Source organism: Spermophilus citellus (assembly GCF_964194105.1).
Source record: "Spermophilus citellus genome assembly, chromosome: 3".
NCBI lineage: Eukaryota > Metazoa > Chordata > Mammalia > Rodentia > Sciuridae > Spermophilus > Spermophilus citellus.
In genome coordinates, this window is record NC_138184.1 from 187,461,401 (window position 1) to 187,484,760 (window position 23,360).

Sequence of the window (23,360 nt, forward strand, 5' to 3'; positions counted from 1 at the left end):
ATTTGAGTAAATTTTGCTATGTAATACATATCATATTGTACCTGATTATATTGGAGGGGCACTAATGATTTATGCATACCTTTAAATCTTCTTCATTAATTTCTTCACTGATTTCTAAGCCACTCTCTTGAGACAAACGTCTTGAATAAATATCCATTTCAGTGAAGTTTGTCTGAGGGGCCAATGACATTTTTCGTGTAGTTGTTGTCCTCCGGTGGATGCTTGGCCCCTGGTTCACCGAGTGTGTCATCAGGTTTAGAACAGACTGTCTCCTTCGGCCCTGAAACGTGGGGCCAGTGTTGATCACATTGCAGCGAGGCAGGATGGCCTCCCCCTGCTCAGAATCTGGAATTAGGGACAGCCTTCTCTCTAGGGGCTCATCAGATTCATCTTCCATGCCATTTCCTTGTAATGGGGTCTTTTGTACAATTGAAAATTTTCTCATTGAGTTGATTGGATTGAGAATAGAGTTCTTCCTTTTTTCCCCAAACTCTCCAGTCTGTTTAAAAGATTGTTTTTTTGTTTCATTCCAAGAGACAGAAGCATCTCCTTCTAATGAGAAACGGCGCAATGTCTCTGTTAGGATTGAATTTCTTCTTTCCACACTAAACTGGTCAAAAGAATCATATCCCATGAGCTTTGAACTAAAGTCCGGCCGTAGATTTTGTAGTTCAGAAAATGTCCCATAAAAATAGCTGCTACCTTCATGCAAAATTAATATTTTGTCAGCCTTCTTTAAATGTTCCATTTTAGAAGTGACCAAAATCCTAGTTTTGTTAGCCATCAATTTACACACACAGCTTAAAGAACATAAAAAGATAAAAATATCAATTTCATAAATAGTTTTATTATAATAACATGAATTTCATCTTAGCATTTTATTAATGTTTCATTATATAAAATCTCTACCATACCATTTTATTATTATATGAAAAATGATTCTAAAAGTAAACATAGTAATTAATTTGGTGCCTATTGAATTATTACAGCATGAAATAGCATGCCATATTGTAAAGTTGAATGTTAACAGCTCTAGAATAAAATTAAATTGCTGATATTTACTAGACATCTGAATTTGAGTAAATCACTTACCCTCTGAGTCTTTATTTCTCTTGAAAATAGGAATTTTTTAGATAACCTTCGGTGTCTCTAGCAGTCTTTATTTCTACATATCTTATAAAGTGCCAAAGATTTCTTGTTGTTTAAATTTTCTATTAATTGAATTCCTCTTATATTTTAAATTGACCATATTAAGACTAATATGATGGTTAAAACAAGTGAAAATTAGATTATAATAAATTTGACCCTCTTCTAATAAAAATTTCTCGCAATCTAGAAATTAATCCTGACTGCAGTCTTCCAGGGGAATCTCAGTTACTTTTAACTACTAAAACCTTATATATCATACAGAAAGAGGCATCATTATACTCTCGTGTATGAAGACAACACAAATGTCGCAAAGTTTATAATGGTTAAGAGATTACTTATCATAGTCACAAGATTATCAAAATAGTATTTTGGGTGTTAATTTAACCAAATTTTGCTCTTCCTGCCATGTTGGAGTCTGGAGAGGCCTGCAGGGAACAGGATTTCTAAAAGGCAGACATCCTTGGAAGGATATGGTGCAAGGGCATTTTGCTGGCTCTAAGCGGGGTCTCCAGAACAAACCAGAACATCCTGCTCATTTTAAAGTCAAAGGGGTGTTTATGCCTGAAATGAAACTGATTTCTACTGTGTATAAAGCAAAGAAGAGCACAGTGACTTGTGGCAGCAAACTGAACAAAACCAGAGGAATCTGGGGAAAGGTAACTCATGCTCATGGAAACAATGGCATCAATCATGTTAAATTCCAAAGCAACCAGACTTCTGGGTAAGGCCCTTGGATACTAAATCCTTATGATGCTATACCCTTTAAGGGTTTGAACGCATAAAAAGTAAAATTAATTAACTTATTAATTAAGTGGGATTTATGTTCTTATAATTTTGTTGAATAACAGTAAAAATTTATTGTCCTAAATTGAGTTGCTTTATGCTTAAAAATGGTGGAGGTTATCTAACATTTTTAAGAGTATAGAAGTCAGAGCACTGTACATAATGGCCATTGAGGATAATTATGGATATTTAGAAGATAACTGGGATTTTAATGTGAGATCTAAATACAAGACCATATTGTAAGGAGTGGCTTGAATAAGCTTTAGGAAAAGTAGAAAGGTGATTGCCTTCCTTTTAGGTTAAGAATAAATGTGAGAAACTTAAAACAAACTCAAAGTGCTTTATGATAGCATACACTTTTCCATACAGATTGTGTTGGAAGTGAAAATGGGAACTGGGAATAGTTTGAATGGAGAGCATATTGATTATACTTTGCAATTTATTTAGAGAAGCTGAAATGAAACCGCCTTGGGATTTGTGAATGGACAGACTATTCTAGTATATATCACTTCACTGAGAGTAATGTAAGTTGAAAGTGTCTAAGAGAAAAATGCCACATGATTCCTCCTCAGAAAACCTAATGCCTGGACAGGTAGCTTTCCTTGGCTTCATATTTTAATATAATAAAGCATAGGGTTGAAGTAGAAAAATTTAAATGGTACTAAGCAGATATCCAGAATATTTCAAAGGTTAAGTTTGTGCTAAAATAAAAATTTGAACACAAGCAATAAATAAATAAATTTAACTAAATTCTAGAAAAGATGCTTCTAAAAATAATGCAGACTTTTACACAAATACACACACACACAAACACATACCTTGCTTTATTGCTTAAAATCTTTGTTTCTAAGAGACTATAATGACTATTTGCCCAATAAATTACTTTATAGTACATGAAATCATTTTGAAGCTTTGAAATCAAGTCATATAACTAACTGTTATTCTTAGGAACTTCAAGGAAATGTAAGTTCTAATCTCTGCATGACTGAGGAGGAGATTTTTTTAAGGAAGCACTGAGATAGATGCAAAGAATACGCATTCATCATTCAACTATTCCACGTGTTTAGTTCCTTGAAGAGTTCACTATTTTACTATTTACTGAGAAAACAGAAAAAAATCACTAAGATACAAAAGTGAAAATAAATTTTTTAAGTATAATAACAAATTAAAACAATAGAAGATACATTGCAGGCAAAAATATTGTAAAATCTACATAGACAGCAGATGTTGTAACGGTATAGCAAAGGAATAAATTGGTTTAGCATGTGATAATTAGAAAGGTTTTAAGGGAAGTAATTGCCAATCTAGGCCATGAGTAAGCTCCATGTTACATTCTGCCATCCTGAGCTGCAACAATGGTGGGTGTATTTCTCAAGAAGTAATCTGCCATCTACCATGGTATAGTCATTTTTTCTTGTCTTTTAGCATGAGAATTATAAGTAAGTTATTCAAAGAACATACCTTTCAAATATTTCCTTTTCAGTTAAAACATCTAGGTATCCAAAAGGAGAGTCTAATAGGTACAAATCAGCATCTTTGTATACTGCTCTAAAAAGAAAATGAAATTTAAATTAATTTTCTCAATAGTTTCCATGTCACTACGTATAGATGATTAAAAAAAAAAACAGTCAACTATTATGTTACAGTATGGTCATCACTTCTATTCACTGAAATAAAACTGTTTACAACATAAGGCAGATGTAGCATTGTTAGAGAATTTTTTTATTTATGTGTCTTTAATAGTGTAGGTTATTTTAAATGAGGAATAATAAGTCACAAATGATTTTGTGGCTTTGTTATAGTACTTCAAAAAATGATGAAATATTTTTGCTAACTGCAAGTGATAAAATCATGCTAAGTGAAATAAGCCAATCCCCGAAAACCAAAGGAGAATGTTCTCTTTGATGTGTAGATGCTAACACACAATAAGGTGGGGGGATTTAAATTCACTGGATTAGACTAAGGGGAATGAAGGGAAGGGAGGGAGGATGGAAATAGAAAAGACAGTAGAATGAATCAAACATAACTTTCCTAGGTTCATATATGAACACACAACCAGTGAAACTCCACATTATGTCCAACTTCAAGAATGGAGTCCTAATTAGAATAAGTCATACACTATGTGTATATAATATGTCAAAATACACTCTACTGTTGTGTATACAAAAAAAGAACAAAAAAAAGTTATAAACTAAATAACACCATATGGTACAATTTAAAATATTGTCTTAAAAAACTTTTTAACAATATTATGTATTTAAAGCCAGGGATCATGCTATGTGCAGGAATACAATTTTAAAATTATAGTCACTTCCCTAGAAGAGCTTGCATCTTGGTGGGGAAATAAATAAGAAGGTAAACGATTTTAAACTGTAAAATGTCAGAGACAGCAAATAAATTACAGTAGTGTTGTGAATTTTTAAAAAAGAAATATTTTTCAAAGTGTTCACTGCTATCACCAAGTTTATACCAGTGCTGTCATGATTATATAATTGATACAGCTTTTTGCACCTTTAGTCTTCATCTCTGAACCACATTTATAAAAGTTCCAAGTAAGGAAAGAAATATTCACAATACAAATTTTTGTCCATATTCATTTACTTTTTAAGTTAAAAGTAAAATTTTTAAGCAAGTAAAATCTCCATCAAGTTGATTTATAACAGTATTAAGATGTAGTTCCTATGTTAACAAACATGAGATGATTTCATCATAACATTTAAATGTTCAGGTATGATTATAAGTAATTATATCTCTCACCTAACTGTGTGGGATTCTGAGCATATATATGTAATTATAGAAACTTTTATAATAAAGAAAATGGAATCCAGTCAGCAAATAATGAGAGAAATAATGGAAGAATTCAGAAATAGCAAAAACTCAAAGTAAAATCTAAAATAAATTTTATATTGTAAACTATATGTTATGGTTTAGAAACCAGGTGTCCCCTCAAAGGCTTCTTTCTGTGTTAATGAAGGAATATTCTGTAGTGAAACGACAAGATTATGAGACCTGTAACTTAATCAATCCATTCTAGTTCGAATGCACTAACTGGGTGGTAATTGGAGGCTGGTGGGGCATGGTTGGAGGAGGTGAGTCACTGGAGATATGCCCTGGAAATGTGAATCTTCCCTGTGGCCCTTTCCCTGTCTCCCTCTCTCTTTGCTTCCTGGTCATCATGAGGTGAGCAGTGCTCCTCCACCATGCCCTTTCTGCCATGATGTGCTGCCTCACCTTAGCCCATAGCAATGGAGTCGGCTGACTATGGAGTGAACCTCTGAAACTACGAGCCAAAACAAACTTTTCCTCCTCTAAGTTGTTCTTCTGAGGTACTTTTGGTCACAACAACAACAACAAAAAAGTTAACACACTAAGTTTGAAGACAATGTGAAATAACTAAAGGACCCAATCAAATGTACACTTACGGTGCATTGCAGATATTTATACATGACTCTTACTTCTGTCTTTATGATAGATGGTCTAAATTTGTTTTGTCCACTCTGAAACTTTGGAGCTTAAGTTAGAAATGGAGTGTTTAGAAATGGAGCTATTCAACCGTGATTAGAATTAGATGCAGTTATCAAGGTTGAAATGTATCTAATTCTAATCACTTCTAAATAGAGGCTTAATGGGGGAAAAAAAGAGGCCAGATCATGCATTCATACACAGGCTCTCTATCTCTTGCCATGTGAATTCCTATGCTGCCTCAGATTCTGTCAGCATCGGGTCATCACCAGACAGAGGTGGCCCCTTGACCAGAACTTTGAGCCAAACCTCTTTTCTTTATGACTTTCCCAACACATGGCATTGTATTATTAACAACATAGAATGAATTAAGACACTCTCCTTCATATCTATAACCACAGTTTCTCAAGAGATTAGAAATAATATATTTATTGTCAAAAACTGGACAACACATTTTACATACAGATCAGAATTACAGAAGACATTATTTTTAGTAGGATCTCAAACTGTATGTGCCTTACAATAAGACCAAATACGCTGGTAAATACAAACTCTACATTGAATGTCTAGAAGCCATATTCCTAAGCCATATTCCTTACCTAACTCTTGGATGGAATGTTTAAGTTAAGTTGTTGATTCACACATAAATTAATCAACTTGCCATTATTCAGAATTCATTATCTTGTTTTTAAATGTCCATATCTACTACTTCACCAGTGCAAACCCAAGATAAAGGAAGAGTTTAAAGCAGAATCAGGAAGACCTGGTTCATATTGTGACTCCACCATTTCCCTGTGTGGCTGTTGGCAAGTTAATGTCTAATAGACTCAATTATCTCATGATTTCTTCTGAAAAGCAAAGATCAAATTTCTTTCTTTGCAAGGTTGGAGATCACATACATGTAGGTGCGTGCGCGCACGCGCGCACACACACACACACACACACACACACACACACACCTAGAATGGTACCAGGCAACTGAAAATGCTCAGTGTTAGTTTCTTGTCTGTTTTTGGAAGTAGGAGAGAGTGAAGGAAGGGAGCCAACACATTAACAAAGCAATGAAATTGATTTCTTCTTAGTAACTTTTGCAACACGGTAAGAATTTGTTCAAATAAAACTGGAGGAATATTTGACATCCCACATCACTAATAAAATTTTAAACTGAAAGTTATAATTTAACCACGTTTTCTTCTTGACACAAATGAATTATATGTACTTCTCTGACAGCTTCTAGATGCTTACTCCAAGAATGTCTCTATCAAGGTAACTTCTACACCCACCATATCAGATGTGTTTGTCCTATTTTACTTTGAAGAATAGACTTTAAGCCAATTGGCATAATTTGTCTTATTTTTATTGTGGAAATGATAAATTATGTTGAAAATTTTTGAAGACTTAGGTTTAGTTAAACCAAGAAGCATAAACAGAAGCCTAAACTAGGTGTATAAATTGTGGAAATAGGGGCAATGACAGAGTGTTTGATAGAATCAACAGAAATTTATATCATCTCTTTCCCTGTTTTATGTAGGATTCCAGAGCCTTCTATTTATAGTAAACTATACCATAAGACAAACAAGTATACACACTCTAAAATAAGGGAATTCATTTTGATAAAGTCATTATTTTCAACAAATGTGAACAACTGTATCATCTATATCTCTTAAAGGTGACTCAACCCATTAGCCATAGAAGCCCCCATTTTTTTTCAATTTCAGAAACACAATATAAAGCAATAGAAAAGTTTCTATAATATTTTACATCCAATATTACATCAAATAGTTTCTAGACCAACAATCAGATACTCACCTTGCTAAAGAAATCCGCGCACGTTGACCTCCGCTCAGTGTGATTCCACCTTCTCCAAGGACTATGTTGTCTTTCTCTGCGAACTTGGAGATGTCCTATTATCAAAAGCAAAAAATTAGAGAGGAAATTTGGTATGTTGAGTTTGAAATTGAAAAGTATATCTCCTTTCAAATAAAATCAGATATCAGACTACTAATTTAGCCAAGGTTGAAATTCTGAATGCTGCATCTCAATTATTTCAAATGCAAGTCATTTAGTTGTTTAAAATAACATACCTATTTTTTTAATTTCTTAAAGTAATTTTTCTTTGATTTTAAAAATTTCATTCATGATCATTAAGTAAGAATTGAAAAATATTAAAAAGTAAAATATATGTGCATTCCTAGACATATACATATGTGTGCTGATCACCCATGGGACCATTACACAAACTCAAGTGCAATTAACATCTAAATAAGTATACTTCTCTCCATTCTAAACTTAATCTTTACAGAAAATCACCAAAAATAAATCAACCTTTTACTAAGAGAAACTAAAATAACATTATATGCACCCTTTGCAATAGTGTCTAAGCATCTTCAAATGGGCTGCAATGGGTACAAGGCAATTTCTTTCCATAGTTTTTTTTCTTTTGTTTTTTTTTAAAGGAGAGAGAGAGAGAGAGAGAGAGAGAGAGAATCTTTTGTGTAGATGGACACAACACAATGCCTTTATTTTATTTTTATGTGGTGCTGAGAACCAAACCCGGATCCCGCCGGTGCTAGGTAAGCGCTCTACCATTGGGTCACAATCCCAGCCCCTCCACAATTTTTTCATTTGCTCTCTTTTTCTTTCTCACCCATCCTCAGCAACTCATTCCTGTATCCTCTCCCCCTCCATTCTGCCTCTACTGTCACATTCCTGCAGTTCCTGTCATCCTTTCTCCCAGCTAATGAACTTTCCCGTGGAAAGCATTGTAGGCATTGTATCAGAAGGTCCTTAACTACAGACTTTATAAATCTAATTTAGAAGGTAAGCCATAATCCAGGAGAAAGCAATAACAAGCCTAAAGATTTAATTAAGCATTTTAAGATGAATTCTAAAACAGTACATAATTAATTAGCAAATTAATTGTACAAATAACAGAAGTATCTACACAATAGATAGAAAAAACTGCTTGAGGTTTTCTGAAAGCGATGAGGTTTCACCTTGGCTGTGAAGAATGAGAAGAGTTAGATAAGGTCTAATCTCTCTTTAGTCCAAAAGAAGCGCGCCCTCTCTCTCTCTCTCTCTCTTCTCTTTCCAACCCTTTTGTTTCACCTCCTTCTCTTTACCCTCCCCTTAAAGTTCTTTTCCATCACTGTCTTTTTTTCTTTTGCAATGCAGAAATAATTCATCAGTGATATCTGTATTTAAAGCATTAGCAAGGTTACTTTTATTATTCATCTATTCCTTTTGTCTACCATATGAAATTAAGTAGAACCTCACACACAAAACTCCAAACACAAAGCAGATAAATTAATTAATGATCACTTGTGTTAAGAACTACTTGGCAGCTCCTGCAGGCTAGAACCAAGTCACTGCCTCCAAGGAACTGTTGCTATCAACATTTCTGACTTCAGGTGACTAAAAGCTTGGGATCAAAAATACTGGAAGTTTGAGAAGATGCAGCAGAATTTTTGTGGAATCTGACACATAGGTGCTGGGGAAATGAGTATAACAGAGAGAACATCAAGACCCATACAGCCCTGCATATGAAGAGGACCTTCAGAGATAATTAGATATGTGAAAGCAAGTACTCTTGTTGCCTTCTATCTGGACTAGTGGTCAATTATTTCAAATGCAAGTCATTTAGTTGGTCATTTAGTTTGTCAGCTCATAAGTTGGGCCACAAACCTATGGTTCCATCCAAATAAAAAGAATCGCAGCCAAATCTCACACTTGTGACTGAAATCTTTAGCTCTACTAGAGAAGCACTTCCATGAACATCTAGTTTTTTAAGCCTTTAAGTTTTTTTTTTCTTTAAGTTTTATTGAAAGTAGCAAGCCAGCTTACATGTTTATTTCTTCACCCCTGCCCTCATGTTTTTCTTCCTCCAAATCCGTTTCATTTAAAATATTTTTTTAAAAAAAATCTCTTTAAATCTTTTAGAGGGGGGAGGGAAGGAGGGAGGAATGAAGTGGGGAAAGAGGAAGGGAAAAAAGAAAAAAAATCATTCTCATATGATTAGGTTAAGAGCAATCTTTTATAAAAGAGGTAAGTTTTCTAATACATTTTAAAAGCCTTGCTATTTTTGTTATGAGGTTTTGTTCAGAAATTGCTGAAATTACATTTTCTTTATTTTCAAATATAAGTTCAACATAATACAAGTTAAATCAGTTTAAAATTTTTAAAAATTAAACTCAAAGTATCATTACTTATCCTGAGAGTATGATTATGACACTGTGAAATTCAGAGAATGGATTATGGATTCAGAGATGAAAATTCCCAGCATGATGCAAGCATTTAATAAAGATTTATAGAATAAAAGATGATGAAAGGAAGAGATATGGGAAGGGAGGTGACTCAGTCATTAAGTCACAAATAAAGAAATGTATCTATCTCTCTATGTATTTTGGGTGAGGAGGTGGGGAGTGAATCCCACCATGTTCTGGAGATCCTGATTTCCCAGGGAATACTTCTCTAATAGATCACATACCAAAACACCAATACAAACAGAAGGAGCCAGCCCCTAGCAATCTGCAAACAAAAAGGAAAGAAAAACAAAGAAAGGCATACAGAGAAGAGAAAGGAAATTGGACAAGAAAAAATTGTCAAAAGGAGTAGATATATATTTAAAAAAAGCAAAAGGATATTGGCAGAATAAAAGAGATAAGAAAACTGAAGAGGAAGAGACAAAAACAAAATAAAGATAAGGAACTACAATCTACACTTTAGTAAATATCCCTGCTGAATTTAAATGCCCAAAGACAACAAATATAATTTTATTACATTAATTTTCTTAAGATAGTATAAACAAAAGGTTATTATAAGCCAAAATTCTCCCTTAGGAGATTATATAATATCTGTATTTTAAAGAAGTCAAAATATTCACTAAATACAAAGCAATGAAATAAAATATGATAATTTAAAAAAATATTTTAGATTATAAAATAAAACTTTAAACAAAATAGAAAATATATGTGGCAACCAGAGAACAAAATGACTTCTTTTCTAGTCCTGTCTCCATTATCAACTAACAAATGGCTTGAGGCAAATCTGTTTTGGATCTCATTTCTCCATTTATAAAATGGGGATAATATAGCAGTATCTTCCTTTAACAGTGGTTAAAAAATGAGCTTAATATAAAGAAATTGGTACATAATATACACTCAAACATTGGTGAGCTTTGCAGTTTTTAAATAAGATCTTTGTCAATGATCTGAATATGACATTCCCCTTTTGCCTTGAGTAGAATGCCACACAGTGTGATAATATGCCCTAGTCTCCCATTAGAGGAAAAGCAGATTCTTTACATTGAATTACACAGCCTTAATTAGAATGTTATTATAAGGACTTTATGAGGGATGATCAATGGAAAAAGCTCTGGACTTAGAATCAAAAGGCATGGGTATAAGACCCAGGTTTGCACAAAGTTGCCAGATGAACTGTTGTTGAAATTATTATGTATATGGTCTTGGACTTTCAAACAGAAAAGAAGATATCACCACAGACATTTCAGAAATCCACAGAACTATTTTGAAAACCTGTATTCCAATAAATTAGAAAATCCAGAAGATCTTGATTAATTTCTAAACACATATGACCTAACCAGACTGAACCAAGAGGACATACAAACAAAAAGGTTGAAGCAGTAATGAAAAGCTTTTAAACAAAGAAAATCCCAGGACCAGATAAATTTTCAGTTGAATTCTACCAGAACCTTTAAAAGAAGAACTGAAACCAATCCTCCTCAAATTCATAGAAAGGGAGTGAAGACACCCAAATTTATTATATGAAACCAATATTACTCTGATACCAAAACTAGATAAGGAAACATCAAGGAATGAAAACTAGAGACCAATATACCTGATAAACATAGATACCAAATGGTACTAAATGTGAAAGGAAACATGGAGATAGGCAGGGAAGACGTGAGATTTCATGCAAATCGGAACCCCAAGCGAAGGAAAAAGGAACAGAAAGTTGGACTGGGCAATTAGAATTCCTTTTCAGTCTAAGGAAGGGTTGGAAATCTGTGAGCCAAAAATTAGCCAATAAAGTCTTGCATCTCACATTACAGATATGCTTTTATATCCCCACACACTCATTCATTCATGTGGAAGAAGTAGTCTCATGATAAACTCAGTGAAGGACTTCAATACATAACTGGAGCCTTCTTGTAATTATGTACCCTGTAGCAGAGGTTGGTAAGACACACTTCATGGCCACCACAATAACTTACATGCACACACACACACACACACACAAATAGCAAAAAAATGAAATCGGAATGGTTATCAAACATGAAAAATGTATAATCTCTCATGTAATCACAGAACTTCAAATCAGAATGATAGAGGTAAAGAAAGAAATCAAAGTTTCAACAATTAAAATCAATAACAGGAACTTTCAAAGATATGAGGAATAAAGGTTGGTAGTGCTATACATAGGTTTAGCTGCTTTAAAGTTTAATTTGGTAGGACTTAATTAAATTTAAATTTGTGTATTCTCCTGTGACATGCAATTCCACTGAGAGGATTTTATGCCAAAAAAATCTTACAAAGATTTTCGTTTCAGTATTGAACAACCTAAATGTTCGTCAATAAAATAAAATGCAATGAACTATGAGTACAACACAGTGGTGCAAAAAAGCAATGAAATAGATTTCTATATATCAGTTAGATCTCAAAAAGACAATAAGAGCCAAGAAGCAAGGGAAAGGATGATGTACACAAATTATACCACATGCATAAATTTTAAAGCTGCACAAACAAAACTACTAAATATTGTCCATAGATAACCATATGTATATATGGTTGTAAAATAATTTAAGTAGATTGGAAAAGTATATAGTTCATTCATAATGGCAACTGACAAAGCTTGGAGTTCTGTGCCAGAAAGATGATGACAAGGACAGAGTCCTACTAGGAATTGTGTAGACCCCTAACAATGTAGTTAAGAAAATAGGGATGCTAGGAAAGTTTCCTGTCTAGAATACACATTAGTAGCATTACCTTTTAGAAGTATGAATAATGACCTTCAAAAGTATAGAAATAATAAATTCCTGCATCTGAAAAGATTTGATGTTCTGTGCCAAGTGTCTGGCTTCTTTTTCTGAACTGAAACCATTTGTTAAGGGAAATGTATACGTTTGGATAACTTAATATGTATCTCAGAGATCATAATTAATATGAAATTGTTGAGACTGAAATGAAACCATATAGTGGGGGCATGGAAAACTGTGATTAAGTCCATTATTTTCAAACCAAACACATTAGTAATACCAATATCCTGCTATTAATATGAGTACATGTTCTGATTACCTAGTTTATTGTTCATTTGCAGATTTCTTTATTAGTGTTTGGATTTCTCTATTTGATTTAACATAAAGCACTCTGTCTTGTATGCACTGTTAAACATTTATCTTTGCTGATTACTAAGGGCACTCAAATCTGGTAATATATTTATCTAAAGGGTGTTGGTTTTAGACTTCACAGTAGATTTTCATTATGATGTAAGTTATAATTTAAAAAGAGTTAATGATGCTTGGTGCTATTACAAGTTTTTTAAAAGTCCATATAAGGGCATGTGCCACTAAGAGAAGCCTTACACATAGAGAAAAAATTTATATTTCTCTTTGCTCGCACTCCAAATTAACTTGAGTTCCTTAAGAGCTACCCACAAAAATTGTGGGGGGAAATCATCCATTGGAATTAAGACACTAAATATGATTTAAACTCTTATTAAAAATCAAACTACTAGGATGTTTTAATGAAAAAAATAAACATATAGTCACAAATCAAAGTCTTAAATTTCTGTGATTAATTTTTCTTTGAAAGAGACATATTTAATATTTATATTTTCACAATAATTTCATTTTCATTTCCTCAGCATAGTTTGTCTAAGGATAAAATCAAATATCTAGATTGTTAGTCCTTAAGGTATGGTTCTTAGGCATGTTATCAGAATCACTTGGGAGTTTTTTGTTTGTTTGTTTTTTAATGCTGTACCTATTTTCACTCAGAAGAATGTGGACATGGCCCATGAATCTACGTATTCCCTGTAATGATGATGCCCACCAGGGTATGAGGTGTTCATCTAGATACTTGCTGTCTGGGTTGACTTCCTTTACAACATGCTGATCAGAAAGGCAAATACCAACTTCAAAGGATTCTGTGCATGCAACACTGTGTTTGTTTGACATTGTAAAACACCTGAAAATACTTAGATAAAGAGTACTAGAGCAGGTCAAAGTAATAATATAATAAGTATGCAATAAAGATTAACTTGTTTTATTATTAAGGAGTGTATAACATATCCAATGTGATATGTGCCCTTTTCACATATTTTCTTTTTTTCTTTCCTTTTTTAATTGCTTTTATTTTTTAAATACATGACAGCAGAATACATCACAATTATTATTATACGTATAGAACACAACATTTCATATCTCTGTTTGTATATAAAGTATGTTCACATCAATTCATGTCTTCATACATGTACTTTGGATAATGATGTCCATCACATTCCACCATCATTGCTAACCCCCTGACCCCCCCTTCCCCTCCCACCCCTCTGCCCTATCTAGAGTTTGTCTATTCCTCCCATGCTTCCTCTCCCTACCTCAATATGAGTCCGTTTTCAATTTTACTTTTTTTTAAAAAAATACTATTTTATCATTCTAACATTATTCAACTGGACCAAACAAACATGAAGTTGTTCAGGAGGAACTGCTAATATAATGCTCATTAACTCTGAATTGAACATACAGCAGAGCAATGATATGTGGTATTATTAGAGAGAGAGAGAGATGAAGGAGAGAGAAAAAAAGAACTTTAAAGAAACAGTAGGGTGTTATATTTAATAGGCCTGTGTGGTTTTGCAATATTTACAGAGTACATTTGAGCTTCCTGAAACTTTGAAGGTAGGAAAACACCATAAAACTTATTTTATGGCTAGCTTATCACTTTTAGAACAACCTTGACAATACAGATGCTTGTGGCAGGGGAGGAGGGTGAGAAGTTAGGGGTACAGAGATATTAACTTGAGAGAATTGCCATTTAATATATTAATCAATGCACATCTTTAAGAGTGAGTAATTGGCTGGTTAATGCCATTGTTATTAATATTTAAAAACTACTGAATGTGTATCATGCTTCATGTACAAGGAAATTGGGCAAGAGAAGAGAGATGTGTCATAGGAGTAAAGGAAACAGGAAGATAGAAGAGAAGGATAGAGAGTATAAAAGCCAGAAATGTACTGGAAAGAGAGAAAAAATGAATTAAGCTTTTTTTCACATAGCTATTGTGTAAGCATGCATCTGTACAAATATATATACAAGGGAGAGGGGCAAACTTCCATAGCATTTTGTTATCCTAATCTTTGGTATGATAATCTCCTTTACAAATGGTAACTTCTTAGTCTTAGTGGTTTAATACTGTTATAATCATTATGAAACTATCTAGCATGAATTCCAACTAATGAATTCACAAATTAAAATTGAAGTTCTAAGCTGGATGCAGTGGTGCACATCTGTAATCCCACATACTCAGAAGACTACAGCAGGAGGATTGCAAATTCAAGGCCGGACTCAACAACTTGCTGAGATCCTGTCTCAAAATAAAAAGGGCGGGGTACCTGGTAGAGCACCCTTGGGTTCATTCCCCAGTACCATAAAAGAATGAATAAAATTGAGGTTTTATTTATAAGGGTAAGGTAATTTGTTAACTTAAGACTGAATATAAAGAGCTGTAAATAGAAATATTGGTTGAAGATTAAACCCTGCTATACAGTATGAAAAGTAAGACTTCTTAATCAACTTGAAAAATGAAGATTTTCCTTCACTGATGGTCACTAGCCAAATTCATAGCAGAAAAACTAAATTTGAATACATTTTTTGCTGTAATCAACAAAACTACAAAAATGAATGTTATAGTACTTTTGTTACCAATGTTAAACTCCTGTTTATGTGTTTGTTGTATGTGTAACCTGTGTGTATATATGCAACTCTACTAATATCTCTATATCTCTTTGGTACGAAGGTGTGTATTTGAATTTACTTGAACACTTTTGAAAGAAAAGCTGTAGAGTACAGTGATTTAGATGTTTAGGATAGGATACATGTCCCCAAGGACAAGAACACTAAGCTTTATTTTTCTGGGACTTCTCAGCAGCTAGAGTATTAAATGAAAACTGTTATATGAAACACACAAAAAAGATAACTGAAACAATCTTTCTTACTTTATTCTGGCCTGACTGTAGACTGATTTAACTATAGATTACTGAACACCATGATTTCATATCTCAAATTCCCTTTAAAAATCTAGATTAATTCTTAAAGTTTTGAGGGATGATTTGATCCATCTAGTCCAGGAACAGGTATTTAGGGGCTGCTAATTCCTTAACTATCTCCTTTAGGTCTGCCTACCCAAAATGCTGGGACAAATCCAATGTGTGAAAAAAGAGCTCTTCTCAGTACTTCACTAGAACATTACTGTGTTATCTTGAACTTGGTTCTAGTCTGAATTTCCTCAAATCTTTTCCAGTTCCCTAGTCACTAAGCCTCCTGCTTTAGAATTCAGTTCCTTGGGAGGAGTAGCAGATGGGCTTCACCCTTACCCATCCATTACCTCTGAAATTCCTTGTTCTCTCAAGAGCTAACTTTGAACTAGGAGCTGCTCAGCTTGCCCTGAACAGGCTTTAGCCCTGTGATGACTGTCCACCTGCTCGTAGACTTCCATATTTTAAATTTAAGGTTATGAGGCATGAAGAAGAGATTCTGCCCCAAAGGGAGAGGAAAATAGAATACAATTTGGGAGCAGATCTTGAAATAAAATTCCTGACTTATTTAAATTTCCAATATGTTAGAATAGGTGGGTAGTTTTCCCCAGATATACTTACTCAGTATTGTGGTAACTTCAACGTGTCACTTTCATGAAAATAAATATGCTACAAATATTTTTCAAAACTATGCCATGGAATTCTCAATACACATAGTTTACTAATCTTTGTTATCATAATCTCCTTTGCAAATGGCATTTTCATAGTCCTAATGGTTTAATACTATTGTAATCATTATGAAACTAACTAGCATGAAATTCTAACTTAAAATCAATAATGTCAAAGGATAACTCATTAGTCCAGGAGTTTATTTTCAAATACACAGCACTAATAGACCATATAAAAAGATAAATAGAAGATTTGGATTATGTTGCTGGTTCTGTCAATTTCTCTTTTTCTTTAATATGAGATAACAGTCTTTCATACACATCTAACCATAACATCTTAATTATTCTTTAGTTAACATACTGATTCTATATTAACCTTCCTAAAATACTGTTTAGGTTATGGCACATCCCCAGTAAAGAAAAGCTACTGCAGATTAAAGATCCACTCACTCCCCTCCCAGGGTACTTTCCTGTGCACCAGCGTTAAAATGGTTTTTTAAAATTGAATTTTTAAGAATAAATGGCAGAAGAATGCATTACAATTCTTATTATACACATAAAGCACAGCAGTATGGAGATTCCTTGGAAAACTGGGAATGGAACCACCATTTGACCCAGCTACCCCTCTCCTTGGTCTATACTCAAAGGATTTAAAAACAGCATATTACAGGGACATAGCCACCTCAATGTTTACAGCAGCACAATTCACAATAGCTAAACTGTGGAACCAACCTAGATGCCCTTCAGTAGATGAATGGATAAAAAAATGTGGCATATATATACAATGGAATATTAATCAGCAATAAAAGAGAATAAAATCATGCCATTTGTAGATAAATGGATGGTATTGGAGAAGATAATGCTAAGTGAAGTTAGCCAAACCCCCCAAAAATAGGGTTAGAATATTCAACACTGTTTCCCAGACTCCTCTGTTGCTAGAGTTCTATATGAGAATTGGATTTCACCAATTTTATAACGTGTGAAAGTGAAATGGAAGGAACCTGAAAGTGAAGTGGAAGACCTTCTGTCTTTCTACCTTTTTTATTGTTTGTTTGTTTTTGTTTTCTAGAAAGCATGAGGACAAACATCAGCATTTTCATTAGGGAGATGATTATGATCATGTGATGTGTACTACCTTTAAGACATAAATGAAGAGAAATAGTAACTCAGATGTTGGAGTAGAAGGATGAGGTCCAGTGAAGCATTTTTCTTCTCACTCCATACATCACTATCTTTTACTTGTTTTTACTGTACCATCACTAGAAAGAAAGAATTATTGATTTTTTATTATAAACAGTTTATAATAGTTTTGTTATAAACTATTATAAATTGTCTCCTCTAAGTGGAATGTAAGTTTCATAAGAGGAGGTACTACCTTGTCAACTTCTAAAACAATTCTTGACACACAGAAGTAGCTCAATAAACACTTTTTAATAAATGACTGAATATGAACTCACTCAATTTCCCAATACACCCTACCTCAAATTTGCATCCACAAGGACTTTTCTTTATCCATTCTAACTCATAAGAAGTGGGCTCCATGCACCTGCCTGAGTCTAGACCTCTGAACATGTTCTATGGTTTGGGCCTCCTCATGCTATGTATAAGTCAACCTTTTCTCTTCTGCACTGAATCTTCAACTGCTCCCTCTCATCAGCCTCCCTTCTATTGTCATTCAGGCATGTTGATGTTTTAATTTAATTATTAATCTGATTGAGCATTTTTTACATATCTTAATAAAATTTCTGCTCATGTACATTGTTCATTTTTAATGTTAGATTATCCATTTATTTTCTATTGTTTTGTACAAGTTTTGGAAAATTTAAAATAATGAATCTAATAAGTTCTTACAAATCTCACTTGACATCTCCAAAGAAGATGCCACTATTAAGCATTCCCTATTACTTAAAATATATTCTCTTTCCTTCCCTTCCATATTCACCCCTTCTCCTAGATCCATCCCCTGTCAGTCTTACCCTCCATGTCCTCCATGGACCCCTTTCACTCTACTACCTCACAAATATTGGTATTCTGTCCTCAGTCCAGTCTTCTCACACTATACTTGTTTTGGTGACATCATCTACTGTTATAATACCATTTCCAATCCACAGGGTAAGAGCTCCCTCATGTCCAGCTCTAACGCCAAAGATCTAGACCCATAGGTCCTCTCCAGAGTTCCCTAATCACTTCAGCATTCCAAAAAGAAGCACCTGGTTTTCACCTTACCAACATACCTCAGCCAATGCTATTGCTGTCTACCCAACTGCCCACAATAGAAACCTGACACAGGCAGGGGAGGAGAATGGGAAGGTGTTGATCAAAGGGTACAATGTTTCAGTTAAATGGGATGAATAATTTCTGGAGATCTATTGTACAGCACTGTGACTATAGTTAATAATAATATGTTACATACTTGAAAAATACAAATCTTAAATGTTCTCACTACACATACACACATGCACAAATGACAACTACGTGATTGGTGGATATATTAACTAGCTTGCTTGTGGTACTCATTTCACAATGCATATGTACATCAACACATCACATTGTACATGTCAAATATATACAATTTTATGTGTCAATTATACCTCAATAAAGCTGGGAAAATTCAAAAAATAATTAAATAAGTTTTAAAATTGAATTTTTACAAACTTGGCATCATCTTTGATTTTTTTTTCTCTCCCTAAATATCTGTAAGCCAAAACCTCATTATAGACAGGGGTCCTTGTTATATTTCAGGTAGATCTAGAGTTAACACAGAACTGTTTAGAATAGGAACTCAACAAATATTTGTTGAAACAAATTTTTAATTCATCAAATTTGAACCAAAGATTTATTTAACCCTGTAAACTAAAAGTTGGTATTATAGATGTGGTTCTGAAAGGCAATAATGATAATACAATCTTTCATTAAAGAGCTATTTTGTTTAGAAAAGTCTTGTACTCATTTTTAGAAACACCAAATTTCCTTCTTGGGAAGGTCTTTATGAACATTTCTCTGTGGCAATAAGGTCAAAACATAATGAGAAGCCCAGAACCAGATACTGATTTTAAGTTCAGCTAGGGATTATTGAGGATGCTTCTATGTCTAAGGTCTATTAAAAAACAAGGGTAAGATTTTCTTAATTTACATATATCTAAAATATGTAAAATTATTTGAGTTTAGAATCCTAATTCTTCAACTGATTGAAACATCAGGCATATGTAATATACACTTTTTATAATACAGCTTTGCTCTTTGTAAACTTCATGATTTTTTATTTTGTGTTTTAAATATTTAGGTCTGGCTTTAGTGTCCTAATTTCATTATCGTAGGATAGTTTGGTCCCAGACAGTTATAATTATATTTGTATACTACCTTTCTGTTGACTTGCCCAAATCTTAGTAGGAGGGGCAGTCTCAGGGCTATTTTGGTTTTAGAGACGTAAGAACTCTCATTTGTTAACCTAATAATTAGCTCTAGAATTTTCATCTTAACCCCTAATATATAGCTCACACTTTTGGAATCAGCAAATTTCCACTTGGACTACAAACTCTATGCAAAGTTGACACTACATAACTGAAAGTGAGGGTTCCATGGATCAATTCATATAAAGTGCTTAGCACAATACTGACACGTGTACTCTGTTCATAGATGCTAATATTTATATTTAACTCCCATGATTCAAATGAAGCAAGGTAGCAATTTAGTTCATGAAACTCTATGGCATTCTTGTTTGATTCTGGTTCAATAGTTTTACAAAATAAATGTTCTAGTTCCATATTATACTAAATAAGTATTAATGCTTCAAACTTTATTATCTATCAGTGGAAAATTAAAGTTAGTTCAAGGTAGAGTCAATGTGGTTTATTCTGGTTCAGGTAACATAGTTCAATGTGTTTCAAATATCCGTTTGAGATATCCATTATTTCTTAGCTGATACTAAATGTAAATGCTAATTCCTATAGCACCTTTATCATTTCAGTTATTCCAATTGAAAAATTGTGAATTCTCCTACAGTGGTGGGTTGACCATTTAAAGGTTAAGCCTCAAGCTCCTACAGGTTAGTTTTGCCAGACCTGAAGATCCAGAGGTCAAATTCAAATTCAATTAGTCATGTGGTATCTGCATGATGGAATTTATTTTCCAGAACAGTCATTAACTCATTTCTTTGCCTACTTCCCTCCCGAGGTTTTTCATATTCCTTGCCAAATTCCCTCCCAAGTTTTTTTTTTTCCCTTTTAGTTAATTCTTGCCAACTTCCCTCTCAATTTTTTTCTTGTAACTTAAATCTGAAAACTCTCAAGGAACATTGAAATAAAAAACACATTCAGAGTTTACCTTTTTCAACACACAGTAAATATTTTTATTACAATGCATATGTAATGGCTGTCATGGCAGATAATGAAGATCATTTTGTGGTTTCAAAAGTATCGCAACAACTTTGTGAATACGAATTACATAACCCAAGCCCCTGACCTCCTTCTCACACTCCCTACCCATGTACCCCACCACACACTATCATAAAAACCAATTACTTCTCCAGGTCCAGGTACTCTTATAAGAGAGTGAGTCACTGAATAAAGACAGTCCAATTACTCATTACCCAAACACTGGATGCCTAGAGTTCTCTTCCTCTCAGCTCTGGAGCTATGTGGTAGACTGTGATAAAGGTGACATGCAGGAGAAGTGGTGTTCTGGAAATAAAAAGGGCATAGAATAGTGTGTCTCTTCTCTCTTTATCTCTCGCTCAATAGTGAAATATGATTATAATTTTATAAGAGAGAAGTACGTTAACCAGGACTCAATTAAGTTGATTCCTCTTTTTAAGCTAGTAAAGTCTCTAGTGCTGGTTACAGTAGCTACAAATGTTTAGGAAGACTCTAAAGATAGTTTTTGTACATGGGGAAAAATATGGGAGAATAAATTAATAGCCACAGGGATGCAAAATAATATTTTTAAAATAATTATAAATTTTCCTAGGAATCCACACTGGTGCAATTGAAGTTCAAAGTAGGTCTTATAAAGCAGGACATGGAGATATTTTCAAAAAGGAGGGAAAGGAAAAGAATCTGAACATGGCTTGCCCATCTGTGGCTGCATGTTACAAATTATTCCATCATCATAGAACTATCTCTATGCCCTTCCCTGTGATAAAGTCTTTAAGGTATCTTACTGAGTGAATAATTTCCAACAACAAACTGAAATCAGAAAACTATGTGAAATATGTTGTGCATGACAAATTTACACAAACCTGCCTACTCCTGTGACACTGAGCATCATTGCATACACAAGAGCTCTGAAGATATTAGGGCTGAACAAAAACAAAAACAAAAAATTGAGGAAGAGAATATTCAGTTCTCCTCACCAATTCCAAGTCTAGGTGTAACACATTAAGAAACAGACCAGCTTTTTCATTCAAAATGAAAACAGATTGAATCATGAATGTTTGGAGACAGGGACAACATAAAGATTATATTTAGGGATCGTTCAGCCCATTACCAAGGACTCTGTAATATCTCCTTTTCCAGTGATCAAAATTACTCTGCACTTAAAATATAAAATCTTCATTTGGCACACAGGGATTATATTTTATGGAGATTATAACTTAACTTTATCAAAGTAGAGAATATTTATATAATAAACAAAAATACAAAAAATAAAAATCCTCAAGTTACTGAAAATAAGGAAAACTTCTGATTTTTGACTGTGAAGGTAGAGAAAACCTCCAGTTATGTTTGTGTTACTCCTGTCAATCGTGTGCTGTTGTGTAATAATCTTCTCAAGCTCCAAGGGTGTGAGGCACACAGAAGAACATTTTCCAAGCAAAATTCTTGTAGGCAACATGCAACTTCAAAACATTTCCAAAATAATTATCCAATAAAAATTTACTATTCTATCAATGTACTATGCAGAATAAACCATAATAATGTCTTTGGAGTTGCTGTTCCAGAGGAATTTGCCTTTTATTTGGATAGATAAGAACAACATATATGAAACATTCAACACAGAGAAGAAAATGGCATATATTAATTTACTCATTATGTACACTACATTTGCTAGTTTGAAGGACAAGTAATTTAATAAATTCCTGGGTGCTTTTGCCTATCATAGAAGGAATAAGAAGGCAAAATACAGTTGCAATAATCAGCTTGACAGAAAGGAGCAAAGATTTAGGGATTCTTTGAAATAAAAAAACAAACAAATATATCTTGACACTTTAGGCAAAGAATAAAAAAGAACAAAAATGCATACATTTTTGAAATGTATAATTGAGATTATACATTTCAAAAATAATCATAGCCATTATTAATTAAATCCCACCCAGTGACATCCTCCATTGGTTCTTTCTCAGCTAAACTTGGATTTCCCTGCCTTGATCAGATATCTCAGTTTGTCCTTCCTTTCTGAACCCATAGCCTATTTACCTGTCGCCCTCTTTGATTCCTCTTGTACAAGAAATCCTTAATCTTGAACCAATTCCTCTGTTCCTCTAATTTCTTGAGGAAACAACTCACTCTTCCCTGAAAGGCCATTTTCCTGATATCTTTCCGTATTGATTTAAATAGTACTTAAATATGATATTCCTTGGTATCTCACAATTCCTCTGCTTAATTTTTATTTCTTCTTATTTATCATGAGCATTACTGAAGTGGGTTACACCTAGTCGGAGCAGCAAATAGTACTGGCAATAATAATCATAGCTATTTTATTCATTAAGAACTTTCTGTGTGCCAGAAAAACCCACAAAACTCCACAAAAGATGTAGTTCACTTAGTGTTGTAGAGCATAAAAGTCAGTATATAGCAAGGTAAAATGACTTTCTTTAGTAACCTGGTCTTTCAGGTTTTAAGACCTATTCTTTTTTGCTACTCCACAAACATTTTAATTCTGCTCCTCATTGTCACAGTCAAAGTGATATACCTAAACTTCAAAGGGATTACATTGTTCCCTACTTAAAACTCTCCAAGACCAAATTTCTGAGACTAGTTTCCATGATATGGCTCTCTAACTCCATTCTTGCCCAGTCATTGTTCCTGCATTAC

The 23,360-nt window shown here is 33.6% G+C and overlaps 1 protein-coding gene across 1 annotated transcript in view; it reads right to left on the reverse strand.

The window, feature by feature from the left end:
- Positions 1-23,360, reverse strand: part of CFTR (CF transmembrane conductance regulator) — a gene marked incomplete at both ends in the record, with an annotated part of 159,650 nt that overhangs the window by 71,389 nt on the left and 64,901 nt on the right. The window contains 3 exons of the mRNA XM_081286845.1: positions 80-800; positions 3,394-3,480; positions 7,204-7,298. Of these exons, the coding sequence (XP_081142971.1) occupies positions 80-800; positions 3,394-3,480; positions 7,204-7,298 (903 nt within the window). The remainder of the gene's footprint in view (positions 1-79; positions 801-3,393; positions 3,481-7,203; positions 7,299-23,360) is intronic.